This window comes from Opisthocomus hoazin, chromosome 7, assembly GCF_030867145.1.
Source record: "Opisthocomus hoazin isolate bOpiHoa1 chromosome 7, bOpiHoa1.hap1, whole genome shotgun sequence".
Classification (NCBI taxonomy): domain Eukaryota; kingdom Metazoa; phylum Chordata; class Aves; order Opisthocomiformes; family Opisthocomidae; genus Opisthocomus; species Opisthocomus hoazin.
In genome coordinates this window covers 30,019,223-30,044,303 of record NC_134420.1, presented here as the reverse complement: position 1 = coordinate 30,044,303, position 25,081 = coordinate 30,019,223, and the positions used below count along the sequence as shown (strand labels likewise).

The following is a 25,081-nucleotide window of genomic DNA, read 5'->3' as shown; positions in this document are numbered from 1 at the left end:
CTACAAGACTGGTATTCCTCGCCAAGGTGCTCTGTGTGCCCTACTTGTCTTTGCCAGCTTGCCAGCTCCCAAGACAAGAAAACAGAAGACTGCAAAGCTTTCCTTAGGCCGAAATTTGAGTTGGGAATACTGTGTTTCCCCTCTTCCCCCAAACACTGTGTTCTGTACTACACAGAAGGCTCTGCTCCTGCACACACACACACACACTCCTGAGCCTGATTCACCTCACTTCTACAAAAGTATCATGGTACCAAGGTGACATGCAGCATATCAGGTTAAAAACTCCCATCGCTGCTTCTACCTAGTCTGCAGAGACTCACTACTGTACAGTCAGGTTGTTGGACAGCAAAGCCCATTCTAACTCCATGCCATCAATTGTCACCTTTCCCTGGACAGTGAAATCAATAGCCATTCCATTTAATATATGACTTTGCACATTGGTTTTAAATGCTGCCATTTACCAACTGAGTTTCATTGCCAGGATCCTATTAGCTACTCATTTACTGTCAGAGAATCGAGGACTTTGCTTTCCTTTCCCAGAAGGAGGACCTGTAGCAGATGGTGCCACAGCTCCCGTTGCTGATTGTGGAAACACTGATGAACAGGCTTAAGCCAAGGTCACTAGACTTGGCCACAATGAAAGTTCAACATCCTCAGCACCACTTTAACCTGGTTTTTTAGTCTACCTGAGCGCGTCTCCCTGCAGGGCCAAAAAAGCAGCTCAGAATAAACAACTGGCACTCCCTACCAAATCCACCTCTTGCAAAAGACTTCAAGCGATAAAGTCCTCAGCATGATCTTTGTTCTCTTTTGCATGTATCCGCATCTCTCTGACCTGTAAACCCACATATGCCTCTCCACAGTCCTAACAGCAATACCCTGTTTTCTCCCCATTAGGTCTTCCAGCCTTCAGGTAACTGATCGAGGCTACAGAAGAGATGTTTCAGCCTGCACCAAGGTACAGTGAGGAACGCAAATATCTGAACTTAACAGAAGGAACAGGTTAGGCACTATCTTTTATACACAGATCATCACTTACCTTCTTAATAAGCAGAGATTTCATCAAAGAAATTCTCCTATTGTATGGGTTAAGTGCCAGTTTTCAGATCATGACTACATTAGAAACTTCATCACATAATCGCACCTTAAACCAACTTAAGTACACAACAAGATGTGTGTGATAACCACAACTACCTTGGTTTACATCAGATTTTCAATTAAGCTTAAAAATTTGCATTGGTTTAACCACGCCTATGTAAAACAGTGCAATCTCCCTTTTCAGAAAGCCTAAAGGTCTTGTAACTCCCATTGCAAAATATTGCTTGAATTTTGTAAATGCAAGCCTTTCAGAGTACGTTTCCCAGGAGATTTGCAAATCAAGGCCTGACTATTCATTTCACAGAAGCAGAGCTTACACTGGAGAAATGAATATTTTTCAGGTAATGTAAGCCTTTAACTTTTGCTCCATCAAACTCTAGACATGGAAATGCTGGAAGCACTTTACATTTTCCAAGGCATAAGGCAGAAGCTCTGTGTAGCATGGAGCATGTTGCCACTTGGATGTGGATGCAGTAAGGAGGACATTTGTTGCCCAGGGCTTCAAAGTGAAAAACTGCAATTCTCCACACTGCGTCAGTCATGGACAGTGAAGTCCACTTAGTCAAGTTCTTATTTTCTTCCTTTTTATGGCCGTCACTAAGCTCTCTAAGCCCTCCCTGGAAATTTCCATTAGCTTTGTTAAATGCAGAGCTGCTCACAGCCTGGCTTTCCCAGCAGGGATCTGTTCCGAGATGGACTTTTCCTTCACGCCTGTGTCCAGTTCACATTATTAACGAGCTTGTAGAGAATGAAGGGCACAGATTTGCATGCTTTGCTGAAAGTCGAATAAGGATTCAGAGTGGAGCCTGTTAAGTACCAAGAGCCAACATCTTAGGCAGCACAGCTTCTCCTTCTGCGTGGAGGTATTACCTACACAGCTCAGATATGTCCCCCTGAAGAAACTAGGGCCAAGCTCTAGGAATGAATGACAAAATTTTTCATACATGACAAGAAAGCTGAAATACGATTTACTGCATTAGCTTAACCAGTATTTGAAAAGTAAATCGACAAAGCACAGGTCAGCACAAACTGACTTGGACATCTGGGTAACCCCCCAGCCGGCATACCAAAACTGGGAGTTAAAGAGGAGGAGGGATTAGGACAAAACTTCCCCAACTCCACCTGTCCTGGTTTCAGCTGGGACAGAGTTAATTTTCACAAGAGGCTGGGAGAGGACACAGTCAGGACAGCTGACCCAAACTAGCCAAATGGGATATTTAATGTCATAGGACATCATGCTCAGTATATAACCAGGGGAGTTGGCTGGGATCCCTGCTCAGGACAGGCTGAGCATCGGGTTTCGGGTGGTGAGTGATTGCATTGTGCATCACACGCTTTGTATATTCTTTTATTAATACTATTATAATTATTTTTTCCCTTCCTTTGCTGTCCTATTGTACTCTCTTTATCCCAACCCACGAATTTTACCTTTTCCTTCCAACTCTCCTCCTCATCCCAGCAGGGGGGCGGAGTGAGTGAGCTGCCACTTGGCACTTAGTTGCTGACTGGGGCTAAACCACAACACTACCATAACAATACAGCTCAGGAGCAAGATGGCAAGACAAAAAAAACACAATTTGCAAGTAGGGTATGCACGTCCAGGAAGACATAAATAGCACACTGTCTTTTCACTTAAAACCCCCAGTGCTGAAGAAGGTAGCAGCAACGGGGAAATGCACTGCTCTCCTTCTTCAAATCCTGCCACTTGGAAAGGCCCAACAGCAGCACACCTGTCTGCTGCAGCACTGAATTAACTTTTGATTAAGACACTGCTGCCTGCAATCCCACATAAAAATATCAGCACAACTCTATTACTTGAATGAAGATTGTGGCAAGCCCAATATGGAGAAGGTTAGTTGCACAGTGACACCACGCAGCACGCAGCTAGGTGAATATCTGATTTTCATGCTGCCAAGGTTTGCTTTCTGCATAAAATAAATTACTTTTAAGCTGATTTCTCAACTATACTGTCCATTCATGATCCCTAAGAGCAAGCATGCAAAACCAGGTTAGTTTACAAAGGATTTGAACTCCCCAAAATATGCATTCTTCCCTTTGTATAAACTTGTAATTCTTAAACCATTCAAATTGTATCAGGGAAATACAGAGTGAGCTACTGCGAGCAAGGCGACACTATGTTAAGGAACATGAATCCATTGTCCTGGTTTGGGAAGGAAGCAGCAGCACACAGTATCTCATGCAATGCAATGCTCGGCCAGATTCCAGATGCATCCTTGTCAGCAGCTCATTATCTCTTCTGCTGGTGTGTGATGATCAGCACAGCAAGCCCATCCCTGGCTCCCATGATTAGCTAGGCAACGGTATTGTCAGTACAAGGCGAAGTTTGGCACTCCCAGCAGCTGCCTGGATAGGAAAACAATCATTTCTAACACCCTGCTTCATAAATATTTAGCTTTCTGTGCAGGCGATGAACCACGTGCAGAGACGAATCCAAGTGAAAATTGGCTACAGTGCAAACTGTATGGAACCAGCAAATCGGATTCCTGGAGTAGATCTGCTGGGCAGTAATTCCCTTCGACCAAGGACGAGGTGGCAGCTTCACTGACACCAGCCTATTTTAGAGCACACCCTTGGAATATGGTCCATGTATGCCTAGCCAGAAGAAGAGCATGAGACCGAGTGTAGGAATTCCTAACAAGACTAAGTCACACAGAACACAGGATCTGCAGTTTATGATTAACAACCACACAGACATTTACATGACGTATGAGATTATCCTATTCATCACAATCAGAAGGACAATGGAAAGGTCACCCCTTCTCTGCAGCTAGCAGCAGGTGCGTTTTCACTCCCTATACTGACACAGCCTGCTAATTTTCCAGAATTCTGCAAGCTTCACCCGCCTGGAAACCAGAATGCAGAAACACATCCTGAACACCTACTTGAACTGCCAAAGGTGCTACAGAAGCAGGACAGCAAGCAGCTTGGTGCAGCTGGCAGCCATGTGCCTGCTTCAAGGAGGATGCCAACTCAACTCAGAACACTATGCAAGATGATCGGCCCCGTCTATTTGATTGTGCAGTCCTGCCAGCTAGGGTAAATAATGGGATTTTTGAAGAGGCTCTACTCAAACTCACACCACTAAGTGAGGTCAGCCTTATAAATTTGGAGGCACCAATAGCTAATAACACTTCTCTGTCTCAACAGCTTGAACATGCACAAGTTTGTTTTGCACACCACTGGGCAACTAAAGCTGGATATAGTCCAGGCTCTTGCAGCCAATGGATAAGATTTACATACAAGGCACACCTCTAAGAGTCATCTTCCCTGGGTAAAAATGTGACACTGCAGCTGAGGAACAGAGTCATCAGTCAGCTAAGCTGTCATATACATCAAAGAGAGATAGAGAAGAGATATTACCACAGTAGGAAGAACCCAAACAGAATGGTCTCTTCTGATTCATAGAGTCACTGCAGCTAAAACCCAAGTTACTTCCAGGAGTCAGCATTTGTAACCTGTCTATCTAGCAGTTTGCATGTAGCAGATGAGCAGACTCGTAACACGGAGGATACACCAACAGAAAGCTTAAGAGGAAATTGTCTTACATTCCAAGGGAGAAAGTCTTAAATTAACAGTCTTCCAACACATTCAATAGGAGTGATAAATGGAAATTAAGCACCAAGACAATGACAGAGCAGAAGGAGAGAGATTTGTATGAACGTCTGTATGTTCGATTACCTTGGGACCCAAGTGTAAATATCGAGGTTGAGAGCACTGCCCTTAAGGGATGTGAAGCTACACAGCAAAACCTGCGTTGAGAATAACGATGAGAAAAGTCCCTCACAGCCAACCTTCATGCCAATACAAATTCTCCTAATGAAATGCCACAAACAGTTTTTAAAGCAGCTTTTCCCAGAGCTGTTTTAAACCACTCTCAGCGTGACAGAGGAAGCTGTAACTCGTGCTTGAGAGAACAAGGGGAACCTTCTTCGTTCCAAACGTGACTCCTGTGCTACTGATGTTGGCACTAGACGTCAGCTACTTTGACATTCAGAAGAGATACATCCCAATTTTGAGGGGACACACTGAGGCCAACATTTAAATGCAAAATATTTGAATTAATGCACTACTGTAAGCAGATGGACAAAACACTCACACAAGGAAGACCCACAGTGAAGATTTGTTGCTACAACACTGGTAAGATTTTTGCGTATCATACTGTGCACTAGACAGTAGTTTTAGCACCAGTGAGAAAAAAATGCATGTTTACGTGAATAAGAACATACCACCCAGACCAAATAGCCTGGAATGAACAAGGCAAAAATAGATCAAATAAGAATTTCCTGAATTTTCACTGATTTTTTTTTCTCAGTCATAATTTTGCCAGCATTCCATGGTATCCTTCACTTATCTGGCTCCAATCACGCAAAGTAGCACGTAGGGATCCTCTGGAAGGTAAGTAACAGATTTCAGCATGCAGAGCTTTAAGTTCCTTAAATAAGAACAATTTAACTTAGTATCACCTTAAACCAAGCTCTAAAGATGAATAACTTGCTTAAAGTCCTCTAAAAACCTGAAGGCTTGTTAATTGCTTAAATTGATTACAGGCAGACTATACGCCAAATAAGCTTTGAACCCTCAGAATATCTTAAGCTGTTTATGATCTATCAGCTCTTCCAGTGGCTTAGACAATTTAGGATGTTAAGCGTCTTCGGGGGAGTGCAAATTGCTTAAGCCTTCTAAGGCCTTAAACATCTTAAACTGCTACAAGTCTCGAGATCCAAAGTCACTCTTTAGTCTTCTTTGAACTTGCACTAGCATTCTAGCAGAAACTAACATTTACATTGATTCAAAGGCAACTTCGAAGTGGGCTAGTTTTGTAGATCTTATGCCAACAAACTTTATCAGGAAAACGCATTCAGAATGGGAGAAATCAACTTCAAAATAAACACATGAAACTCGCAAGCACAGCAAATGCCTTTTTCTTTAACAGAACATCGAGATGCCAAGCTCCACAACCAAGATCTTGAAGATCTTGGCTTGGTCCAATCTCAATGAGATCCACAGGGTGAGCCAAGTTTTACATTTTTAATTTTCAGCAGCTTTGAAATTAGCCAACTAAAAAGTGTTCTGTTTAGCACACAGGGGAAACCTGCTCCAAAAAAATCCCCACAACCAAAAAAACAAACGATGGAAAACCCAAATCCACAGTTACTACTCCAACTACTCACAGCTTTTAGACATTGAGTTGAAAGCATTTACAGAACCATACAGCTTGAGGATTTGAAAAAGGGCGAGAAAATGAAGAAAGAGTTGGCTGTTTTATTTACTAGCTGGATTCACTACACTCCTGCTGGAAAACACAGGCATAAGGGACAAATGAATAAAACTCCACAAATAAACTAGATTGAAGACCAGAAAATTAAAGATGATCTTACTGGAAAGCCAAAGGAGCCAACAACCAAACAAGAAAGGTCTAGTATAGACCTGCAGAGAAAAGAAAGAATATAAGAAAGCAGGATGGATTGGTGCTGCCGAAGAGTGAAAAGACATTCTAAAAATAAATATATGGAAAATAGTAATAGAATGAAAAAAGGTCTGTTCATCAGTGAGGCCAAGGACAATAATAATGACTCAAAATGACCGAGATACTGAATTTTCTCTCTGAAGTCTCCACTTAAACAATATCAAAGGGTATTTACGCAACTAGGGAGTAAGAACAGAAGCCAGACATAGCATCAAGTTGCACTCAGTAAGAAAAGTTAATTTTTTGAGCGATTCACACCTGATTTTAAGACATTACAAAAATCTGAGGAAGTGACAAAAGGTCAAAAAAGTCAACTTAGCAGCATTCTTCAAAAAGAAAGCCATACTTTAATTGGCAATTACTCTCTCCTATGCGTAACTTTTATCCATAAAGACAGTAATATAACAAAGAGAAAACAGCAGATACATGAAAACAATGAAAGAGCGAGCCACGTGCAGTAGGCAGTAAGTCAAATAATTCCCTGCATGAAATTTAATTGCTTTTGCAGACAGAATTAGAAAAAAGTAAAGAAAGAAAAGGCGTCAGGTGTGATCTGAATAGATGTAAGCGAAGCATTTGGTAACTTTTCTTAGAGTACATAACTATGCTCTTAGAAAGACTGCTACCCTGTCTGAGAACCAGTGAGGACCTGCAGAAGGCCAGTGACACGGTACACAAACTAGTAAGTAACAGATTAAGTTTCCTTAACACTGAACTCTGTACCAGGTTCCCTTTCCCATGGTAGAAAATAAATGTCACTAACTAGCCAGTGCTTTAGCATATCTTAAAGAACTGGGTAAAGGAAATGAACTTGCTAAACACTGAAGACTTAAAGCAGCTCTCAGAATTTACCTCTAGGATTCATAGACATATTGAGTGGAGTTTTATGAGGGCATCTTTCACCTAATGCCATCATTCATCCTGGATATCAAATTCACATACAGAAACAGAAACTGAAATGGAATAAAAACCAGTATCAGAATGGAGATACTGTTTCAAGCCTCCATATTACCACTCTACTTCTCTGCATCTGCAGTGACTGAGCCTCTTGGCACTCAGAATACCTAAGGCTTCTCTGCACTATTCAGAAATAATTGATTTCAGTTTTTTCTTAAATGCATGAATAACAAAATTTGAATATAAGCTTGCAGGATGCATGTTTAGCACAAAATTGGCCATCTTCCCCCTTTTTCAGTCCTTTTCTCAATCTAAATCATCTTTTACCCTCACTTTGAAAATTCAATGTATCTTGGCTTGGTTAAGAGGCAGCGAAAGTTCAGCACATGCATTCGCTTACTCGGCCATGGTCAAAGGCCACTATGCAGATGCTGCCTTTCAAGAGACCACTTGCAGGGAGGACTCGGACATAACCAGTATCTCTAGCCGCCCCAGTTAAGAGCTGTGAAAACACGCTCTGTGCAGGGTTCCTAACATCCCTCAGTTACACGCGAAGGAAGACAGCTCCTCCTTCTGTCTCTTTGTTTACTCCATCGTCCAGAAGCTGTTTTTCAAAGGCAAACAATGCACCAGGCCTTATGCTGCTGAGCGACATCATTGCTAGAGGCTGAAGAGCCTGAGGAATGGAGCCAGCCAGAAGAGACACGACGTGCCAGACAGCTGGACAGATTACCATCTCCTTACCAACACTGATAACTAGATGCAGACACACTGTCCCCGCTACTAGATGAGAGGACACGCAATTCTCAGAGGAAAAAAAACGTGGATTGGCATGGGCAGACAAATTGCCATGATCCTCTGCAAAGCACAGGAATTTATCGTGAAGAGACTTTTCCCAGAATACTTTCACGTTAGAGGCAGATCTCACCACTACGAATTAAAATATGCACACTGCATAGCACTGAATCAATTTGAGACTCTCCACACCTACTTCCCAACAAGAGAATTCCCAGGCATGCTGCCTCTGAACCAGATACATCTACAGGGGTATTTTAATTCCATTACCAGAGAGTCAGTCTGCTGAAGAAATCCCTCCTCTCCCTGCATTACACACCTAGCCCTAGACAAGGTGCTTTGAGTGCTTGGTTTTGAAATGGTTTTCTCAGAACACTGAGGTTTTTGGATTAGTATTTTCAAAAGCACATGAGCACTGAGCCCTTCCAGAACCTGCTCCTGAGCCGGTTTCTACCATTCAAGACACTGCATTTCATTCCATCTTGCAAAATCTTATAGATTCAGTAACTGAATCAAATCTTGAACTACGCAGAGCCAAGAAAGACGTACAAAATTTCAGTGAGCATTTGCATTGGTCACAGTTACAAAGGATATCAAGGCAGCATGGGGTTGGGGAGAAACAGCTCGGGGAGGCTAAAAAGCACTAGCAGCCATACAGAAAAGTCAGTGTGCAGCAGGATAGCAGAGGGGTAGGGGGAACTCACACAGCTCTGTATCACCTCCTGTGACAGATCTCTGGGCCACAGCGAGTAGTACAGGATAGTCCACTTCCCTTGCTATATGGAGTACACCACCTCGAGTGGTGTGCCTAAGGGGATTCCTGTTTTCATACAGCATGACCTGAAATGAATATAGTGCCTTGATTCAGCTCAATGATGTCAACCCTCTGTGGCAGCCTCAGAGCCTTTCAATATCTCACTTCTGGACTGAACACAAACTTCTCTCACATCCAGAAAGCACAGACTACCATGCGGTAATGTGAAGCCATGCGTAAGCAGACAGCAGACTTGTGATCTAGTATGTATGCATGTCTATCACCTGGCAACCACCTACACACCGAACCACAGCAAGAGTGGACTACAGGACCCTCGGAAAAGGAACAGGCTGTCACTACCTCATACAGACTGCAACCTGTTTCCAATCCACATAGGAGGGCCAAAACTCTGTTATCAGCAGGACTTGCCCGTGAATCACAGACCTGAATACCCTCAATTCCAGCCTATCATCACTGCAATTGGTTAAAAAGCAACAAGGCACACATGAAGCATCCTCAGAAGACATTTACACTATGATCTACATTTACACTGTCTACGACGCACATTTGTTACTCTATGCATCTTCAAGACTTGCAGGTGCATTTCTTCACACCAGCTTCCTGCACTTTGTGCTCTCCCCGCAGGGGTCACTTCTATGAACCTTCTCCCAGTGAGTCCTTCTCTTACTCGGCAGCTGATTTTTTTTTTTTTTTTTTTTAAACAAAACCAAAAATATCAGACTCAAGAAAAGTAAATTGCTTGTCCTGTCAGTCACTAGCAGAGGAAGCTACTTCTGAAAGCTGGGCTCCCTTCCTATTGCTTTCACACAGACCAGTCCTCAAAAGGACAGTAATTCAGCAGGAAAAGTAGAAAAAGTTTTAAATAGGTCATACAGACCTGCTCTAAGATGCATAGTTTGTTTATTTGCAAGCAAGTGAAACCAGCACCTAAACAAGCAAAAGAAAAGAACATATGAAGAACAGGCAGACACGCTCCACCACCTTTGCTATTCCTTATCCTTATTCAGAACAGTATTTATTCACTAACAAATCGGATCTCTGGGTTTACAGTACAAGTCTGTATCTAACATTGCACATTCAAACTAACATATTAGTAAACAACGTAAGTTGGTTGACCTTTGAGTGTCTGGGAAAGCAGGAACTTTCCTGACATTGCATTAAAAGTTTCTTCTAATTTAATCAAACAGAAAGCAGAGCAAACAAATTGATACTTCTCAACAGCACAATTTAGTTGAGCTGGGTGTCACCCTAAAACCTAAGGAAATGGATACACCATGTACCTTCTTTCCTTTACTCACCAGAATGCAACCCTGCGAGTGGTTGTATCTTTGGGTAATAAAAAAATATTTATTCTGTCCTCACAGCTGCTGTACCGGCTCGTGAATTCCAGCCTCTGACAGGCTTCTTTCACGCCCACCAGGTGCATTTCCAAGTGTGGATGACCACTGCTAACACCACCTCACCTCCCTACAGCACAACAGCTCTGAGAGCCACTTGTCAACACCTGCTTAGACATAGGCCTTGGGTTTAAAATACTGAAAACTACCTCTCGGCTCAGCAGTCCAGTCCTATCCCCAGTCACATGTATTGAACTCACACACTTGTCTTTGCAAGCCAGGCCATCTCCAAATGTCTAAGCCTTCTGCATCCACCCAACCAATGTACATGCTATTGCAGAAATCAGCTGGTTAGCCACCTTTCTCTAGTTCACAGCCACAACCTAGCCATTGGCAGTTTATGCCTCTCTGTTCTAGAATAAGAAGTACATAAATTTACATAGTTGCCCTTTCCTGGAGATTTATGGAAGGCTACATAATCCTCTCCTTAGCCCTCCTTTTTAGCCCTGCTAAAGAACCCCAGCTGCAGGTTTTCTTAGGTAAAAATGCTCCACTGTCCCCACTAGCAGCTCTTCTCAACTACTGTACCGGTTCAAAGCCAGTGCTAAATATGGGTATGTGAATTTTAAACTGTTCCACCTTATGTGTCTAGTTTCTTCTACAGTGATACTAACATTTTGCTATCTCTTCTGTTAAGCATCTTGCATCTCATCCTAGAACTAAATTTGTTGGTTTTATAGCCTCATGTATTGATGGCTTAATCACCTACGATCAGCTAAAACCTCGGGTGTTTCTTCTCCTCTGTCATTTTAACTACTGAGTTCAGTGTTACTAGTCACTAAGTGCACTTTGTACTATTAAGTTCTCATTTCTGTACCTCCAGTCACTTTCAAGGCAATCCAATTCTTGTGCAATATTCTGATCCTTCTCTGCAATGACAAGGCTAATGTCACATCCTTTGAAAATGTATTCAGCACACCCTACAAGGCACTAGTGTAAACAGTATTAATAACCAGACCCAGAAGAGGTTCTTAAGGAATTCCATCAATGACATCTTTTGTGAAGGAGTCCAGCTCTCAATCATGTTGTATTCTTTCCTTTAGCCAGGCCTTCACCTGCTCTTTCCCAGATCCTATTCTAATCCTAATTCTTTACAAATTAACTAGATTTATTGTAGTTCCAACATGTGAACTGCCTTACTAAAACACAGAGGTCTTAGACCTGGAGCAAGTCCTTAGTTGACCCTTTAATTAAAAAATACATAAAATTCTCAAGGACAGGTATCCAACCTGCTATACTCCACATTAGTAAAATCACAACGTATTCAGGCTTGCTTTCCATGGTTTCAATTATCCTTTCCTTCAAAACACCCCTTAAATCTGTGTACTGAGTTCACATTATGGGTTGCTGTTATGGGTTTGCATGGCGAGCTTTTGGTAGTGGGGAGGATATAAAGGCGGCTTCTGTGAGAAGCTGCGAGCAGCTTCTCCCATGTCTGATAAAGCCAGTGCCAGCCAGCTCTAAGGCGGACCTGCCGCTGGCCAAGACCAAGCCAATCAGCGATGGTGGTAACGCCTCTGCAATACCATATTTAAGAAGGGGAAGAAAAAAAAACTGCAATGAGATGGCAGTCAAGTGAGAGGAGTGAAACGATGTGAAAGGAACAACTCTGCAGACACCAAGGTCAGTGAAGAAGGAGGGGGGAGGAGGTGCTCAAGATGCTGCAGCAGAGAATCTTCCCTTGCAGCTCTGATGAAGATCATGGTGAGGGCAAGTTGTCCCCCTGAAGCCCATGGAGGTCCACGGTGGAGCAGATATCTACCTGTAGCCCGTGGAAGAGACCCCACACTGGAGCAGATGGATGCCTAAGGAGCCTGTGACCCCATGGGGAGCCCACGCTGGAGCAGGCTCCTGCCAGGACTTGTGCACCCGTGGAGAGAGAAGCCCACGCCGGAGCAGGTTTGCTGGCAGGGCTTGTGACTCTGTGGGGACCCTCGCTGGAGCAGCCTGTTCCTGAAGGACTGCACTCCGTAGGGAGGACCCATGCTGGGGCAGTTCATGAAGAGCTGCAGCCCATGGGAAGGACTCACATTGGAGATGTCTGTGGAGAACTGTCTCCCGTGAGAGGGACCTCACGCTGGAGCAGGGGAAGAGTGTGAGGAGTCCTCCCCATGAGGAGGTAGGATTGGCAGAGATAACATGTGATGAACTGACCGTAACCCCCATTCCGTGTCCCCCTGCGCCACTCAGGGGGAGGAGGTAGAGAAATGGGAGTGAAGTTGAGCCTGGGGAGAAAGGAGGGGTGGGGGGCAGGTGTTTAAAGATCTGGTTTTATTTCTCACTATCCTACTCTGATTTGATTGGTGATAAAATAAACTCCCTTTTCTCCCCAAGTTCAGTCCGTTTTGTCTGTGACAGTAATTGGTGAGTGATCTCTCCCTGTCCTGGTCTCGAGCCTTTCTTCATATTTCCTCTCCCCTGTCCAGTTGAGGAGGGGGAATGATAGAGCGGTTTTGGTGGGCACCTGGCATTTATCCAGGCCAAACCAAAACAGTTGCCACAACCACCTGACCTTCCCCACCTGCATTTGCAAGAAAGAGTGCCATCAGTGCTACCTCAACTTAGCAATATAGCCCAAAACATTTGGTTTTAATTACGGTGTCTTTAGAACTCTGGAAGGACTATTTGCATAGCCTCTCATTATGAGCCCACAGAGCTTCAAGTTACAACTTTTTTCTTGGTCAGATTGTACTTCCAGTCTACTCGTCTCATTTTTCCTAAGCACATGCTTTTCAAATCCTTTATTTGAGACACAGCTGCTATTCCAACCTGTTTATGTGATCCCTGTAGTACTTGGTTTCAAATGCCTCCATAGTACATGCGAATAAAGACCCAGGGAATTCTAACCGTCTCAGCTGTTTGCTACTGACCACAGTTTTCTTTGCCAAATTACAAGAGTGGGGGTGTTTTCAGCAGTACAGTGTTTTCTTGATCCCTGCTGTTTGCTAGACTATCCCCCATACAGTACTCTATCAATTGCTGAATCCTTTATTTAATATTTCTCTTCCTCTGTATTACTGTGTATGGAAACTACACACATACTTTTCATCTTTCTCCCTCACTTCTGTTAAAGTCAACAGATATCCCAACCTCAAACCAAGTCTATTAAGCCAAGAACTACTGAGATGGCATCTACATGTCAGGATTTTTCCTTTCTCTGAGAATCTTCCAAGTAGATCTGGGGCAGATATCACAGCCGCAAGCTACTTCTGCTCTGATAGAGCCTCACTCATTTGTGTGTTCTGATGTCAGAGCCTCAGTGCAAATTATTCAGCTCAGTGACTATCTACACCTTCATGCAGAGGTTTTTAAGTCACTCCAGCTGTTGTTGGTCTATACAATGTTACAGCTGAGAACAGAACACACCAGGTGTCCTGCTCCAAAAAGAACCCACCAGTCCATGCGAGGCCTGCAATAATCACCAGAAGCATCAGTCACTCCAATCCATCAGCAGAAAACCTGATGAAGCATTTCTGTCAAACTACTGATAAATCTCCCACCTCTACAGCCACCTTGTTTCATGTTCATAGGGAAAAACTTTATTTTTGTTGGAATTGTGCGTGATTGTTGCTGGGGTAGAAGTAAGGAGATAGAAGAGTGCCCTAGCAACATGGCAAGCTAAGGAAGTTTCACAGAGACGCTGCAGAAGAACTGACAGTGCTTCCGTAACATACTATGAAAGTGTTTCTGCTGCATCTTTAATTAGTGAGGTGCCAAGAAAAGACATGCCACTTAGCTTCGGGCTACTGCAAGCAGCAGAATGGATACCTAATATGGGGTGTGGCAAGCCAGGACAGCCAGAGCAAGCTCGACTCTGCAGCATTCAACCAAAGCACCCACCCTCGGGGAGATTTCATATCCCTGGGTTCTCATCCAAGTTCATCTCATGAGCCATCATCAGCAGACCAGATCTTATCACTTCTCTATACTGAAAATAACTTAGAATAACTCTCCAGAGTTCGAGAAGAAGAGAGCCATTATTCCTGAATAATTCTTCTGCTTAGAAAGTACATCAACTACTCTTGAAGAGAGCCACTTATCCTGGAAGAGAGTGATTATAGCTTATTCCGTAATAATACCTTGCAGAACTTCATGTATAAATAAGGCCTTGATGAAAGATTATGTTCAAAAGAACAAGAGGGCTGTTTGAAGAGCTCTGGCATTCTGTACTACTGAAATTGGTCCAACCTGAATTCCAAGCACAGATTTTACAAGAAGGCTGTACTGAATTAGTCACTATTACAATTGTATATATTTATTCTGATTTAAGATAGTGGTTCTTCACTGACTATATGACTCCCCTCAAGCACCACATGCCTGATCTCATGCATAACAGATGGAGTCCACATGCATGTGGTAAGATCACCAGCAGTGCTGCAAGTTTCTAGCTGCCAGCTTTTAAGTTATAAGGAACTTCAACATGTGAAACATAACCCAAAAGAATACCAAGGTAGTTTAGTACCAGGAAATAACTGAAGCAGAGAAATCCCTGAAGTGTTCCTGCAGCATAAAGGAAATACTGCTCCAAAAGAAGCGCTTGCACAACACAATGGAGAAAAATGTCTCAAAGTATTGTGAAGAGACTCCCCAAGAACACTGAAAGCAATGCATGCTTCACTGCTCAGACACTCAGTCATCATCTGTGTCACACAATATCTAAATTAGCTTATGTTTAATTGCAAGTTTAAAAAGGAACAGTTACAACCTTCATGGCACTGTACAAATAAAGAGCTAAAGTCTACACATCACAGCATTGAGTTTTCAAGTGAGGACCAAAACAATTTACTGGCTTGCTCATAATCATGACAAAAACCTTTGCAGTTCATAGAATCTCATGCTTGAACACTGTAACAAGTATTTGATAAGTCTAGGTCAGCAGCTTTGAAGCTGGCTGGTGGACTCCAAGGGATACATGACAGCAGAGGAAAGCAAGCGTATCACTAACAGCTCAAATTTGCTGTTCTCATTGGAAGCTTTTAGAAGCCCATAAATCCAGAGCGACTGAAAGACACTGCACTAGACATACATGAAACAAAGGATCCAGAAAGCCTAGAAAGACATGGGAAGTAAAACGAGCTAATGAGATGCACTTCAAACAGCCTCACAACTTCATAATCAGCAAAACAAACACTGATTGTAAGAGACTTGGGTAAACACTGTGGCAGTCCAAAAGGAGTATTACGAGCTGGTTTTTTTGAGTACCTCAAGCATAACGCCCCAGGCAGTGAAGAGCCATCTTACCCCACCACCCTAAGAACAGAATGGCCAAAGCACATACAACCCCATGTAAAGCAATCACTTACTCTGGTCGGCAAATCACCAGGTCCCCTTTGTTGGTGCCATACGCCAATCCCAGGCCTGGCTCAGGCAGCCATCGAGCAGAGTTTATGCTGACATGTCTTCTCTGATCGGCAGGCATTGGGTACAGAACGTTGAAAACTCTCTGAAACAATAACAGGAGATTACTTGACAGGACAATACAAGGCAGGAGAGCCAAGGAGGCTCAAACAAATGTTCTGTCTCCCTGCAGCAGCGCAGCTGGTCAAGGAGGCATGTCACTTTACAGGATGTTGCAATAAACCACTAAACCAGCAGCAAGCGCAAGCAACTGCTAGAAATGCACATACATGTGCCCCTAAGTGTTTAACAGACTGACTGGCACACAGCTGTGGAGCTGCAGAAATTCTGCCCCAGAAGAATCTGCATGTCGCTCAGTGGGCTGCATAGTCCTTCTACTCAACCTAATTTAACAAAGTGATGGGGACAAGAGGTATAGTAATTAGAAAGCAGGACAACTGGGACTCTTCTGGCCTTCACCTCTCCTTAATCCACTAGGGTGGAACAGGAAACTGGCAAGTACATGGGCTTTCAGCATCAAAAGTTTATTGTTCCTATTAAGCAAACCAAACTATGCAAAAAAAAAAACAAACCACCAAACACAATTCTTTCCCATTTTAAACATTTAAACAGTCTCCTGAAAATGTTTCAGAGTTTGACCAACCTCCATATCAACAGCGCACAAAGGAAAATCAAATTATGAGATTAACACCAGTACACAAGTAACAAACCCCTCACTTTAGGTACCCTAACACCACCATCCATTTTACCCGCAGAAAGGTAAGAAGCTGAAGAGCTGCTAAGACTGCAGGTAGTTAGCATGGCTGCAAGCCAGTGCTTCCCAAATGCTGCATGAATCCGAGGAATGAAAACCCTGTGTACACGAAGGACCAACGGCAAGCTTGGCTTTCGGGTCTGCAGTAGCTTGGTTTCTGAAGCATATGAGCTTGAACAGCAACAACGATGAAGTGGAACAGATTATACCTACGCAGATACCCTCCTTCTACTCCAAGAAGCTAATGTCTTTTGTACAGCACAATGCTTTCCTGCATCCTGCCATTCAACAACAAGAACTGGGTACACTGACAACACCCCGTTTAGCCAGAAAATATGACACATGTAGATGTAGATCATAAAAACAAAAGTATGGGAAGAGGAAAGAGGGGCAATAAAACTTGCCGGTTTGGCTACCAGGAATACACAGGGACAAGCTGCTTCAGTGGACTGGGCCACAGAGTACATTCCATCACTGTTTCAGAAGGGTAGGACTGAAGACTGCATGTACAAGTCCAAATAATTAACAGAATTTCTGCAGAAATTTACCTAGGATTTAAACCTGTAATAACTACAGGTAACACAGACTTCAAATCTAGATTTTCAATGGAGTAAGTCCCAGGTGAAAGATATGTTTTCATTAGATTTTCTGGTGGGCTCCATGCATCCATCACAAAACCCTTCTTACAGACTCCCCAGAAAAGAGGAGGCTTCTGGACCAGGAAGCAAGGAAGGGAATGAGGATGTGGCGGAACAACAGGATAAATGTAGATGTAAATACAGATCAACCACTACTGCACTGCTGAGGTGGCCTGAAGTAACAATTGGAATTGATTAGGGTGGGACCAGTCAGCTAGCATAACAAACTGGGGCTGTTATTCACTGTAGCTCTACTGCCCACCCCACACCTCACCTGTTTGACAATTTACCTTGAAAAGTCTGAGGCAGAAACCACTTAACTGTACGCCCTCCAATCGCTAGTACCCAGAACCTTCATCTTGACCATCGTAATGCAAACAAAGTAAGTCAGAGCAAAACAATACAGCTACGTTACTTCCCAACATCAGTAACACATTTAACCTCTCTTCTGAGGAGGGCACATTAGAGGAGAAACCATCCTTAAGGATTTTTCGGTATGACAGAAGCTGGTCACTCTTCTCCCTGGCTATCACTAAGCAGTTAGTGTATTCAGAGAAGCTCAGGGCTTGGATGAAAAGCACAGGCCCTTAGAGGGTTTAACTGGCTCTTACCTCATCTCTGTCACATCTGCCCCATTCCCTCTCTACCTTGCTTGTGGGGGCAGGGGGAGAAAAAAAGAGGGAAGAAAAAAAAAATCAGATGTACGATGGTAACACCTGTTACCATGGAGATTATGGTGCACTCTGAGATGGGGAGACTGGATTTTGAGAAGGAGGGGAAGGGAGGGGTCTGTCAGAGCTGGGAACATAAATTCATAAAACAGGCATTCCAAATGTCTCAAGAACTGCAAGGGTGTTCGATCGTATCCCTGTTTGGCAAGTCAGAAACAAATGGTTTCTCTTCTCCTGAGAAGGGCTTTGCCAGGTATCACAGCTAGAGAAGCTGCCTTCCTGGGCTAGCCGCAAGCTGTCCTCCACCGGCAGGTCAGTTTGCACAGCCGCTGTCCTGCAGGCTCCACAACCAGCCACACGAAGGGGGGAGGCTTGCTAGCTACAGCTCAGTGTCCAGGCGCTTTGCAGTAAACAGCACCCCATGGAAAGTGCTGCCAAGGACATGGGTCTGGTTCTGACAACCTGCAAAAATGTTGGCTGAGGGCATAATCTCAAAGACAAGATGGCTCAAAAATTCTGCATAAGAATATTTGCTTCATCACTCCACTCCATTCACTTCTAAACGGCTTGTCACGCCGAAGAGCTTCCCTCCCCTGCTGCTTCCCACTCCCACGCTAATGGGACAACTCCATGCAGTGTTAAGGGTGATGACATCCATGCGTGTGGTAATTAGAACATAAAAAGAGAAAGCAGCTGTACTAGCATAATCACCACTCGCAGCAGTAACCAGGACCCAGCTAATCAGTCTGATGCAGTCATACAGACTGGCTGTTGCAATTGCATCCATTAGCAAGACCCCCTACTCTATCCACAGAGTGGAAAAAAATTTAAGTTCCTTCAACAACGGCAGGTCCCTCTCTTCAAAGAGGGTCAGAAGTCTGCCAGGAAGCATTATTCTCCATAGATCACAGCTAATTCCTTTCAGATTTTTTTTTGTCTTTTTGTGTCCATTGCTACATCTTACAAAAAGTTACTGAGATATTTCAACCAAAGTAGCCAACTTGAAAAACATACCACAGAGTGACCACGCCTCTGTCAGTGGGACTGTCCATGCTTTGTAGTTCTGAACTTCTAGGAAAAACACTGAAGTTACTACAGGAATCCTACACTAATACGAATTTCCAGCTTTCAGGTCAAGAGATTGCTGCCAACCCTCAAACACTCTTAAAACTAGCAATACAAATGTATAAAGTTCATATTCACCAGTTCCCTTTCATTAGGGCAAATCCACAGACTAGTTGACATGTGTGACAGCAATGTTGATGACTAAGGGTTCAGGAACCAGTTTAGAACCACTTCTGCAGAAGCCCACTAACCTTTAAGGTGCCCACCACACTCTACCAGTCTCCAGAAAGTTTATTTTTAATAGGGTGGCATTTTCATTTAGGACTGATATCATATTGCATCACACTTTATCAACCCATAATCACTGCCAGCAGTCACGGCAAGCTTCCAGGCTCTCCACCACAACCACTGTCAGACTTGCTTCGAGCACTACTACACTACTAATTTAATAATACATAGTCATACCATTTGATGTGGCGATTCAGCATGCAATGAAGTTGGCAGCTGCATTTGTTTACAGATGCTGTTCTAAAACAGAGTTCTGAATGGTGTGTTTCTACAACTATAAACAGTGAAGTCTGAGGAGTGGGAGCTTCAGAACATCCCCATAGAAGCTTAAGTCCAAACAGGCAACGTAAGTATAGCAAGCTGTTCTCTTCTTAGCAACAACATAAACATATAAATGTCATTTCACTAGGCAAGAAAGGTCCTACCCTTTCCCCTTCAGGCCACAGGACCCAGCCTGCATTACACAGAACCGTTTCTTGACCTGTACTTATGTTTATGGAAAACCCTGTCTCTGGCGATCTCCCCACACTTCACAGGAGATTCCAGGAGTCTTCTGTCATGTCAGGGACTCCATCTCTCCTCCGAGTGCAGGGGATGGCAGGAAGATACAAAGTCTTCCTCTAGAAATACCAAAACTGTCTAGATAGCTAAACTTCCACACAAAAGGTGCCTCTCATACAAAGGGAAAGCAATACTCACTAAAGAAACAGCTGGTTGCATCCCTGTAATCTTGAAGCGTGGGCAAAGATTTGGTCGAGTAACTTATGTCTGCACTTCTCTTTTTCAAAGACCACACTAGAAGCAACTACTTATCTCTTCAGTGTGCCTCTTCCATTCTCCCTGAACAGGAGTGGACACACACATCATCTACTGAACTCCCTAAAGCTCATTTCATCACTTCACAGCCACTTCTTCAACGTTGAATTCAGCAGGGGAGAAGCTGGTTCAGAGAAAGCTGGGCTGTAAGGCATGAGCAAAAGAAAAAAAAAAACCCCAGGTCCTCAAAGTGTTCAGCAAACAAGCTGCATGTGGAGTGCAAAGGTCACCTCAAGTCCACTGCTGCTGCTCCCTCTCCAGCTTGTCAGTGCTGGCACATCAGTACTGTAGCACCTGTCACAGCCACCACTTAGGTATGACACTAAGTATTTACTTCTGGCAGAGAGCCGGGAGAGGCTGCGTGACAATCAACAACAAGCCTCAAGGAATCTCTCCCACCGATCTCTTCGCCAGCATCAAGCTGCAGTACTTACATGGGAAGAAGTGGGCCCAGGGCACAACACATAAGCACACAGCTAGACAGTTAATTTGTACCTACCCTGGAGGGGTAAGAAAACTTCTTGCTAAAAGCCTCTGCTCTGCAAAGTCCTAGTTGACCTACTGCTTCCCTCTTTCCCTCCCACTCTGTCCCAGGGAAGCTGCTGCTATTTAATAAAACTCTTCAGATGCGACCTTTCCCTTCCATTTCTGGGGTGTGCCAACATGAAAAAGCTGGACGGGGCAATCGCCAGGATCCCGTCACTCATCGGAGCAGCAGCAGGGTGCCCCAGACCTGGGCTACTGCTGTCAGTTAGCAGCGGTGCCATGCTGCTCGCCTGGTCCGAGCAGCACTGTGCCTGGCCAAAGCAAACGCACCACGTCATCTGCACAGCCACATCTCTGTTCAAGGCCCTCCTACCTCTACGGAGAGCAACAGAAGGCAGATGAGTGCTGAATGCTACTTGTTTGGCAGGGTGGGACCTTTCTTCTCCTCTCTGGCACTCAAGGAAGAAGAAATATGTTTTCAAGCTGGAGGAGAAGTGAAAGTTGGCACAAGTGGGTAGGGAAACTCAGCAGGAACTCTCGCTTTTTATCTTTTAAAATTCAGTAGAGACATTCCTGCTCTCAACTAGATGCATCGCCTTTCAAGATGCCAATAAATTTCAAGCCCTTACCTTTGCTTAGCCCAGGCAGTAAACTGGGCTGTTAGATCAGCCTTGATAAAGAGTGTGTGGGGCGGGGATGCAGCTGTTCTCTTGTTTACACAGGGAAATCTTGTCATCCGTGAAGCTCCATCCTGACAGGTCAAGGGAGAAGAATGGCTAGAGCAGACCAGGTGGGTTTATCAGGCACCAGCCTAAAATTTAATTATTGATTTTCAACTGAAGTCATGCTGTCACCAGAGGCTGACTGACTGTGAAAACACACAGGAAGAGAAATGTCTAATGTGCTAAACCCAACAGAAACCTCTTACTGGGAGGACTGGTAAAATCCACAGCTTCATGGCCACTCTGACCTGTGTTGCAGAGGAAAGAGCTTCAGAAAGGAGTGTTGATCTCTGCTGGATGGCTATAGCTGTACTGGCAGCCAACATTTATATCTTGTGCCAGCATAGATCTAAAGTTTATGGTGGTAAACAAAGCACTCTTCATACGGATACAGGTTATACCATCAAAGCAACTGTGGAGGCTGCACAGCTTTGCCAACGTAATCACAGCTGTACTAGAGCTTCTGGCCAGTGCAGGTACCTCATTTTGTAATGCACTGTAACCAACTAAGGTACATAAACTATGTAATACAGAAAGCATAGTCAATCCACAACACTAAGTTCACTGAAAGCATACCTCAAAGCAAAGCATACGTACAGTACGAAACCACCAAAAGAGCATTCAAAAAAATGCAGAAAAGTACAAAGTGCACTTGTATTTGCAGAGCAGCACATGAGATGCAGCAACAGGATGAAAGCATAAAGAGAGCAAAACCAACAGCAGTCCAACTAGGGCTGCACGCATTTCACATTTCTCCATCTGTCCTTCATCTTCTGCTCCACAATCTGACCTTGAAGTTTCACTTCATCTTTTTTGATTGTAAGCACCTTACGGAGACTAACAGCCCCTAAATAAATTATCTTTTTTTTTGCCTTAATCATCCCAATAAGGTGTCGCCACTGAAACATCTCACCTTGTACTTTTTTTTTTTTAATGTCAATGCATCAAATAGTTCACCTCTGACACCATGATATCAGGTAAGTTGCTACGAAGCATCTTCCACTCTACTGAAAGCACTGTATGTTCCTGGTGTTCCTGCACCACTGACTTCTATACTGCTGCCAACTAATCTAAACAAGTCTGTGGCTTTTTAAGGTCCAGAAGCTTAAGGCATCCTAACCTGATCTCCTGAATAAATAACACTATCCCCTTTTTGCTTAGATTACATTCTTTACTCTGCCTTCCATTTATGAATTTCACAAAAGCTGCTGAAATTCAGGCTTATGCCTTGCACTGCCACAAACCCCAGAGCGCTCCGCAGCAGAATTCAAGCCTAGCTTGTCTAAAGCAGAGGGCTTTGAATGCAAAGCCAAACACACACTCCTCGGGATAACTGACCGATGATTCAATACATTTATTCATAAAACAAGGTACATCAGTACTTTGAAACATGGCAAGTCTCTCCTTTGTTTGGAAGGAGTCTTCTTTCTGTACCTAGACGCAGATGCAAAGAAAATAGCACACATTTCCCACGATCAGATGGGAAAAAAATTGCTTTTTTGCTCCCAGCCTCTTCTTATGAGACAGGTTGGTCTATGCTGCTCTCAACCCCTCCCCCACAGCTGATTCCTGCCAACAACATACACGTCTTTCCATTAGATCTTCTCTGTTAAAATGGAAGAAGCAAAAAATAATGCATTTATCTTTTTGGATTTGTTAGTCTTATCCTCAAATGGATCTTATCATCTAATGCTCTGCACAGATAAAATTTCTTTCAACTCCATTTATCATTCACAGATGCAATAGGATCATATATGAAATCCTCCTTCAGTCTTTACCAATACAACAAACCTTTCTGCCAAACTGTTGTCAGTGCAGAAAATCCTAGCTTTGCTTCCTGAGCCACAGTGAATTAAACGAGAATTTACCCTTAATTTTCAGCAACAGCTGAAACCTTAATAGAACATACTTGATTTAAGTCCTAAACCAGGACAGCACCAGGAGTTTCTGTTGGACGGACTGAGAAACTTTATGCAAAGGTAAATGTTGGTTCTTCCCGACCATATGTAATCACGTAATTTATTGCTGATCTTTCAAATCCAGATAAATCTCATTATAGCACACCTAACCCTTTCTTTCTTTCGGCTAGCTGTTGGCATTATCAGCTGGTACTTTATCTCACAAGCCTGCCATGCAACCACTATATGAGAAAGAGCTTTAAAATAACTAGTGGGAAACGAAAACATCAACAAGAACTAGGTCTTATATAGAAACGGATCATCTCAGGTAACAAAGCTCTCACTTAGGAAAATAATACACTTGCAGCGAAGTGGCTCATTAATTTACTACCCATCTGCCAACGGCTGCAAAACCAGGGTAATACCTCCAAAAACCCCTTTAGGGGACTGGTGCAAGCCCGGATCTGAAACCTAGGGCTGAGTAAGCAAGAAATTGCTAAACAAAACAATTGTCCTTTCAATTGTGCGTGCGTGTGGTTGGAACAGATGAAAGGAAAGAGGAATGCCAAAGGGCGTGTTAGCGTGACAGAAGATAGATACGTATATATTCAATGCAGATGCACAAGTGAACTGAACTGTGCAAACAGGACTGTGCCCCCAGCTATTGCTTGTGAAAATCGACAGCTCAATGCTGGGACAATCAAATAAAAATACGGTCACTTCCACGGCAAAAGGAATGACAAGCTGCTTCATTCTTGCCCTTAACTCAGACTGCAAACCAAAAGCAGTACTTGTAATTCCCCATTAAAAGTCATGCTGAGACTGGATGAGGAAAATCTACAATATGTTAAAGACCCAATGACAAGAGCTGCCATTCCACCCCACTTTCTGTCTGCTGAGCCTCAACAGAATGGCATACAAGATCAAGTGTCAACAATATGTTGATGACAGAGCTACATGCACCCTCATCTAGGTGAAAAGAGGCTGTCATCCAGCTGCCTACACGTCTGAAAGGAATAAATACCAGAGGAAAGAGTTGGCTTAAATTTAATTCATAAAGATGATAGGAAGAAGTTCCGAAACAAAAAATCTTCATGAAATTTCAAACTTCTTCTCAGCCCATGACCAATTTAGTGCAAATCCAGTAATAATTCACCTGGCTCCCTTTCCCCTACCTGACCTGGGCAAGATGACTGCACTACCCTCAGGTGCGGAATCATCTTTGCCATAATTTTTCTATCTAATTAAAACTATGTACCCATCTGCACCAAAGCTAACATTAGCTACTGTGGGACAAATGGGCTCAAGGCGTTACCCGAAGTGCATGAGCTCGGCACTTCTAATAGTGGACCTCATATTGAACAAAAGGTCTTGGCTCACAGCTTTACATGCCACAAAGTAAAAACATCCTGAATACATGTCATTTGCTTTTTCTTCACAGCAGTTTGCAAAAACTGACACTGGTTTCACATTTAACCATCGCATGAGATATTAACACAATATTTTATGAAGGAATCCTAATGAGTTTTACATTTTCACTGTTTCTCGTAAATTCTGTCTCAGCAGCCTTCATGCAGAACATGGATGAATCGGTCAAGACAGCAATTTAATTAACTCTTACAACATACCATTCCTGCATCTACACTCAAATGTGCACATTGATGCAAAACTCCATGCCATCTGCAACACCAAGGTGGCACTGCATTTTCCAAGGATGCTAAATACAGCTATTTCTTACAGCACCCTACATAAGCAGTGCTTACCAACATGGGTTTTGGATATGCTCTGTTTTTCTTAAGATACCTGCCTGAATTTGCCGATACACAGAGCATATAAAACTATTTGGCCTCAACCAGACTATTCTGCTCTACTTTGTATTAAAAACAGAGATTTTCCATATCAGTCAGAAAAGGGATCTGTCCCCATGCCCTCTTC

General features: G+C 43.4%; 1 protein-coding gene across 6 annotated transcripts in view; it reads right to left on the bottom strand.

Annotated features, from left to right (window-relative positions):
- AMBRA1 (autophagy and beclin 1 regulator 1) overlaps positions 1 to 25,081 on the bottom strand; it is a 137,161-nt gene that overhangs the window by 14,652 nt on the left and 97,428 nt on the right. For all 6 annotated transcript variants that reach the window (XM_075426137.1, XM_075426140.1, XM_075426142.1 and 3 more), the window contains one exon: positions 15,754 to 15,893. In XM_075426137.1, the coding sequence (XP_075282252.1) occupies positions 15,754 to 15,893 (140 nt within the window). The remainder of the gene's footprint in view (positions 1 to 15,753; positions 15,894 to 25,081) is intronic.